The 7,500-nt window shown below is 35.1% G+C and overlaps 2 protein-coding genes across 3 annotated transcripts in view; both read left to right on the top strand.

The window, feature by feature from the left end:
* Window positions 1–2,322: 2,322 nt before the first annotated feature.
* LOC125032258 (pro-resilin-like) lies at window positions 2,323–3,072 on the top strand. Its single transcript, XM_047623354.1, has 3 exons — window positions 2,323–2,343; window positions 2,441–2,512; window positions 2,635–3,072. Exons 1-3 carry the CDS (start codon window positions 2,332–2,334, stop codon window positions 2,929–2,931), a joined length of 381 nt encoding a protein of 126 aa, XP_047479310.1. The 5' UTR covers window positions 2,323–2,331; the 3' UTR covers window positions 2,932–3,072.
* Window positions 3,073–5,851: 2,779 nt separating this feature from the next.
* The window catches only part of LOC125032255 (pro-resilin-like), an 8,371-nt gene continuing 6,722 nt past the window's right edge, over window positions 5,852–7,500 (top strand). Inside the window, exons 1-3 of one of the 2 annotated variants that reach the window (XM_047623351.1) lie at window positions 5,852–5,866; window positions 5,971–6,042; window positions 6,165–6,464. In XM_047623351.1, the coding sequence (XP_047479307.1) occupies window positions 5,855–5,866; window positions 5,971–6,042; window positions 6,165–6,461 (381 nt within the window). In that variant the 5' untranslated portion in view covers window positions 5,852–5,854 and the 3' untranslated portion in view covers window positions 6,462–6,464. Of the gene's footprint in view, window positions 5,867–5,970; window positions 6,043–6,164; window positions 6,579–7,500 lie in introns of those variants that run through there. The other variant, XM_047623350.1, reaches the window with a different exon arrangement.

Here is a 7,500-nt window from a genome sequence, read left to right as displayed (position 1 = left end):
ATTGATTGAATAAAAGCATGACAAAGACACAAGTTCCAAATACAAATCTTTGACTTAAAGTCATACTTCTTGAACATTCCAGCGAATGACAGGAAATTTGGCAAATTATATAATTTGATATACTGAATATCGACAAGTTTTGCAAATCTGTAAAAAAAAAAAAAAAAAAAAAAAAAAAATATATAAGACTTATTCTTCGTTATTCTTCCATGTTATCCACCTTCAGGTCAATGCAGGCTGCACTACGTAGTATAAAACGGAACGTGCTTTCAATGAAAAAATAATTCGTAATTCCATTGTACACTCCGAGAAAAGACCAGTAGAAATGCGACTAATCGGTCTAAGACAGTGCCTCTCGAATAGCAAAAAGGAGGAGGAAAATGAGGAGGAGAATTGGAAGCAGAAGTAGATAAGAAACGAGTCTGCAGGAGGTCCGCGACGGCGAAGGCACCCAAGGATCTTATTACAGTATGTACAGTTTTGCAAGGGCGAAATGATGTGGTCTCAGCGGTGCTTCTGAACTCATCTTCCTGATTCGTTAAATCCCTCGAGTTTCGTGAATTCCGTAGTTTATAATTTAATGAGAATGGGACAATTGACTCCATGAAAGTTACAGTCGTGATTTATCCCTCATTCCATTCATCCGCAAGCTCAATGATATACATATATATATAAATGCAAGATCAAGAATGTGCTTCTTAAATTACATTGTTTAAATATATATATTTACACACACGCGCACACACACACATATATATTCCGAAAGGCAAAGGAAGTGGTTGCCTGAAACGCTAAACTTTGGGGACGCCACACACATTTCGGACAGTAATAGATAAAGTAGGAGCCCCAGTCGTTTTAAAGGAGCCAGAGTAATTTCGAAAAGGGGCTGATTGGTGTTTGCCAAGTGACGTAATAGAGCTAACCGAACAATCTCATCAAAGTTTACTAATCGAGTGCTGATGAGGTGAAGGAAAAGGCACGTTCTCTATATATGTGTGTGTGTGTACATATACATGTATATATATATATATATATATATATATATATATATATATATATTTCTTCATTTTCCTTTAGTCAAGTAGTAGAAAGACTGCTACGTGTGGAGACTGATGACACCTGCCTTTAATCTAAATGCAGGTGCGAGAAAGCAACATCAAGTGAATGTGATTATTGCTTATTTCATTGTCATTTGAAGGTGATATCTTACAGCGCTTTTGCTTTCTGACAATTAATGTTTAATGGATCAACTGCACTGTTTGCTCTCTTTTTAAAACAGCTGAAAATCTCTGCTCCGATTCGGAATGAATACATGAATAAAACCAACTTATTTTTTCCAGAAGAGACTTTGAAATTGATATCCGCATATAAAGCTTTCAATTTATTATTGACTTTGTTTGGTAAATCACATCGCATGAGGTAACTCTGATTATAAGAACTCCTTATGGTAATTCTCTGTCCCTCTGTCAAATCTACCTATAGCTTAATATACGTATATATGAGTGTAGCTGTACATAGATATGCATGGATATAGATATACATATACATATAAACGTGCGCACGTGTGTGTGTGCGCGTATTTGTGTGTGTATAAATGTATATATACATATAAATGTATAGGTGTTTGTGTGTGTGTGTGTGTGTGTGTGTGTGTGTGTGTGTGTGTGCATGTGTGTGTATATATACACATATATATTACATATATATTGTATAAATATATATATATATATCATATAAATATCGGTAGAGAGAAAGATGCATATATAGATAGATAGATAGATAATGTATATATATTGGTAATTTATATATGTATAAATGCATATATACACAATGCAATATATATATATGCATATATCTGTCTCTCTTCCTTATTTCTCTCTCTCTTTACATCATATATATGTCTATACATACATTTATATATACAATGTATATATATATATATATATATATATACATTCTATAAATATAGAGAGAGATTGATAGATAGATATGCATATAGATAGAGTGATATTGCATATAAGATTATATATCTACATATACATATATATATATATATATATATATATATATGCATGCGTGTGCAAATAAATGTAATATATATATATGGGTGTGAGTGTACATACGTAGTGTTAATAATCTAACTTAAGATTTTAATTGAACTGTCATTCTGCCTGTTGACATGAGAATTCACCCATGAGCTCGTTCCAGTTTCATGAAAACAGGACATGATGCCTGATAAGACCTAAAAACTTGCCTCGTGACGTCACATACTCGAGTATAAATACGGAATTCTTGCTTTTGAACAGCACACGATATTCTATCGCCACGACAATGAACAGCAAGGTTGTGTGAGGTTTAGATGTGAACAATATCTTGATGATAAGCTTACATGTAAGAGGGTCTTTTGAAGAAATTAAATTTTCATTCCTTGAATTCCCAGGTTTTCTTCATTTTGGCTGCAGTGGCTGTGGCTGCTGCCGATAGGCGACCATACTCCTATTCTGCGCCACAGGTATGTCTTCCTACCATTTGGTGATACAAATAATGTGCTATTTTGGCCAAATGGCATCTGTATAGAAGCAAACTAGGATCTGTCGAACTGTACTAATCATGATTTGATGTGATCTCAACCAGTTTTCCTCTGAGGAATTCGGCCCCGCCCACTACAACTTCGACTGGAAGGTAGACCACAGTGATTCCGGCAACGACTTCGGCCACCAGGAAGCCCGCGACGGCGACGACACCCAAGGAACCTACTACGTGCAGCTCCCCGACGGCCGCCTGCAGACCGTCAGGTTCGCTGTCAACGGCGACTCCGGATTCCTCCCTGAGGTGTCCTACGAAGGAGAGGCTCGTTACCCTGACTCCTCCGAGTCGTTCGAGTCTCGTGAGTTCCGTGGTTACGCCCCTCCAAGGCCCGTCTACGGTTAATTAATTTATTGGATTCCACTTCCGGAACCTCACAAAATCTGGGGTTACGTATTGAACTTATAAATTCCATATGAAACTACGAAGCTGTACTGAATGTAAATATATACAAAGAAAATATTTATTTGATAAATATGCATTCTACACATGTTTTTATTTATTCAGTCTTGTTCAGATGATAATAGTACATCGGAAGTTCGATGTAACTGTTGAAAAACCTTTTGTGTTGATAATTTCAACCTGAAAATAAAGTTTCATATAATTCACATGCCAAGAAAATAGCTCAAGAGACACTTGTTGTTTTCATAAACAAGATCAAATGATTGTCACTTTTCTTAATACACTGTGAATAACCAAATCATAAAAAATCATATAAGGTTAAGTGTTCCAAAGAAATATAAAATGCAATCAATACTATATGAATTGTCAGATAATTTAAACTCGCATACACCAGAGCTTCCAGATCTTATACTTATCACCATGTATAAAGAAGGGAAGATCAAAGACCATATCTTTCATACCTCTCATGATCCTTCTCAGATGTCAATTCCACTTAGTGTCACAGCTTTCCATCAAATTTTATGTCTGCACATCACGTTCCAATGCTTCCACGAGCCGCCAAAACAAAACAAAGCGGCAAATGGATCCCTCATCTCACAATTTCCTTGACATTAATCATCCTTGAGAATACTTAATGAAAATATATTTCTAACAAATAACTGATATCAGAATGCAAAAATATTATCTACATTGTACTTACTGAAATAGAAATTTCAATACAGATCCCACTTTATAACTTTGGCGAGATTTGCATTTATATTGATTAAATATCGACAGCTTTACAAACGAAAAGAAGAGATGTATGAAGAGATCAAGGAAATATGAAATATAGAAGTATTCACAAGCATTTGACGGCTGTTGTAAAAATTCAAAGTAGAAAGTTACCCCAGAAATTTAATTTACTAACAAATTGCTCCTGTAACAAGAGATTACTCAAATGGTGACTAATGAGTAAATCCAAATATATGAGTTAAAGCCTTGCCTCTCTACCGAGATTTACAAGCACTAAAAAGAAAAAAAGAAAAATAAAAGGAGAGAGAGAAAGAACAAGCGGATGTTATATACTAGATTGAATTCATGATGTTTGTGCATACACAGACACACAAGACCTAATATAGCCACGTAACTTATTTCTGTATTGGTTGGGTTATCACTTGCGGTAAATTGAGTTTGTTAACATTAACTGTGGACAATATACTCGTATATTCATGAACGCAAATCCTTCCTTTTGGTTTTCACCATATTAATCTTTATCATATCTATTATTTTCTTGTCGAGTTTAGTTCGGTTAAACTTTTGCTGAGATCTAAACCTTTAAAAAAGAATCGCCTTTGGAGTCTACGTAACGTCCAAGTCAGAATTCTCCATAGAGAAGGCAGGGAAGCCCGTGACGGCGAAAGCACCCTAGGGTACTGCTCTCTCTTAGCTGCAGACTGCCAACTCTACTATCAGCGGCAACTCCGGCTTCCTCCCCGAAGCGCCCTACGAAGGAAAAGCTCGTTACCCTGAATTTCGTGTGGTTATGCTAACCCTTCACCCAGTTATTAGCAAAATCCGCGCAAGGGAAACAAATAAAAATGCTGCGTCCTTGAAAACTGAATTGCAATGCAGACTATTATAATTATCATTACAATTCATCATATAATTCACTTTGTTCTCGTGCTTGTCATTACCATTATTATCATTATCACTAACATTATCATTATCACCGTTCTTATTACCATCTCATCAGCTGCCGATACGTGTCCACAGAGTGCGAGAACATGGACACATCACACGGACACATCCAAAGCATAAAACACTACTGAAGCAATGGTAAAAAGACAAAGTAAAAGGGTACTATAAAAGAAAGCGAAAACTGGGAAAAGATGAAACTGAGAAGGGACATTATAGACGACGCTGTTCAGGGCGGTAATAAATCATTAAAACTAAATACTATGGCACCTGTTAAGAAAATGGCATAGCGTAATAGGAATTATAACATCTTACCGTCATGCAATACTAACAATAAGACTTCTTGGAATAGTGTTCAAAATCCTTTACTGGTTTTCCGTTCCCACGATAACAAGTTTTTTTATAATTTGCCTTTTTCACATTTAGAATATGGTAGAGTTATGGTTTCTAGTTAATCTGGTGATATATCTTACCATGAAGTCAATCTATGCGTCTTCGGATAATAATTCCTTGGTTTGATGATAGTCTTGGTACCATTCCCCTGATCATATCATTATCACAAAAGAAAATTGATCGTTAAATTGTATAATTTAATATATATACTATAATACTTATATTGAATATATTATAAGATATATCATATATATAATGTATGTGAATATACATCATATAATACATAAATATACGACATATATAGATATTCTCTTAATGTACATAGATATATATACATGCATATGTTTTATATTTGTAACGTTTATATTCATTAAATATAAAAATATTATTTATATGTTATGTATATTACATTTCTATTACATAAAAATACATCTATATATATACATTTATGTATAAATATTCATATATACACATATATTTGTATATATATATTATAAGTATATACAAATATGGTCACAAATATACATATATAGATAGATATATCACTTTCTAAACCAGATAAAGATGCCATCCAGGTGTAATCTAACTTGATGTTTAACATAACGAAACAAATGGTCTAGTATTGTTGATTATTCCTGCCATGCTGCCTGTCATGAATTCGCCCATGAGCTCGTTCCAGTTTCATGAAAACAGGACATGATGCCTGATAAGACCTAAAAACTTGCCTCGTGACGTCACATACTCGAATATAAATACGGAATACTCGCTTCTGAACAGCATACGATCTTCTATCGCCGCAATGAACAGCAAGGTGAGTGTTAGGTTTACATATTGTGAAGAATCCCTCGTGGATAAGCTTGCGTGAAAGAATTAGTCTTTTGAAATTAGTGTTAACTTTGTTCTTTGAATTCGTAGGTTTTCTTCATTTTGGCTGCAGTGGCTGTGGCTGCTGCCGATAGGCGACCATACTCCTATTCTGCGCCACAGGTATGTCTTCCTACCATTTGGTGATACAAATAATGTGCTATTTTGGCCAAATGGCATCTGTATAGAAGCAAACTAGGATTTGTCGAACTGTACTAATCATAATTTTATGTGATCTCAACCAGTTTTCCTCTGAGGAATTCGGCCCCGCCCACTACAACTTCGACTGGAAGGTAGACCACAGTGATTCCGGCAACGACTTCGGCCACCAGGAGGCCCGCGACGGCGACGAAACCCAAGGAACCTACTACGTGCAGCTCCCCGACGGCCGCCTGCAGACCGTCAGGTTCGCTGTCAACGGCGACTCCGGATTCCTCCCTGAGGTGTCCTACGAAGGAGAGGCTCGTTACCCTGACTCCTCCGAGTCGTTCGAGTCTCGTGAGTTCCGTGGTTACGCCCCTCCAAGGCCCGTCTACGGTTAAGGAGCTCTGAAAGAATGGATTTCTACACGATTTAAAGTTCTTAAAACTATTTATTGCACTGATACTCAAGACATATGTAATTATACATATCTATTTCCTTAATAAAACTGCATAATATATGGCGTTTAAAGTTGTTCTGATCCGATTTTTAGATGCAAACAAGATATCAGTAAAAGATAATATATAAAGAAAACCAAAGGAATTATGGCTCAAGATAAATTAACAGTTTTAAACTACTAGTGATGGAGGCTTACAAACGGTATACAATACATAAATTATGTTAAAACACTAAAGTAAAACATTGCAAGTAGATACGTAGAATGAGTGGGAAAAAAAAAAAAAAAAATCTAAACGATTTGGTATGTGATCTTTCTTCACTTCTTTTGAAATTTCATCTATACTTGCCGGAAGAATTTGACAATGAACAAATAAGAAAATGCTTCAAACACGCTCCAGGGGTCCGTATTTGCCGAAAGTTCCAAGACTTCAATAAATCACTATATCACTATGGATCACAGTGTATGTTGGCCTTAACCAAATAAATTACGTGACGTCTTATTATTCGGAAGTTATATTGCACGACTTCACTCTCCCTTTATAACAGAGTTGTATGCAGTGATATACGTATAGTTTTTGCAAGATTTAGATAATCATGGTCATAGCACACAGACATTTTTTTTTCTGATATTGATTTTGTGGTTTGTGTCGGTTGTTTGATTTAGCCTGATTTCATAGATTCCAAAGCAAATCGTCATGTATGAAAAGTGTAGTATGTATATATATATATATATATATATATATATACATATATATATATATTTGTATAACCATAATTATTACACTCATACATACACAAATTATTTATGTGTGGTGTATTTTTTTTTTTTTTTTTTTTTTTATGTGAACTAATTAAACATACGTCTAATTGAATTACTACATTTTAGGAGGGCACTCATAAAATATGTATTAGCGTTAAGAGTTTAGGTTGCAATACTTGAGCATTTCATTTGATTCATAGAAGAATTTATCAACTAGTAGT

The sequence above is a fragment of the Penaeus chinensis genome, chromosome 14 (assembly GCF_019202785.1).
Source record: "Penaeus chinensis breed Huanghai No. 1 chromosome 14, ASM1920278v2, whole genome shotgun sequence".
In the NCBI taxonomy this organism is placed as follows: Eukaryota; Metazoa; Arthropoda; class Malacostraca; order Decapoda; family Penaeidae; genus Penaeus; species Penaeus chinensis.
This window is presented reverse-complemented; position numbering and strand designations above follow the sequence as displayed.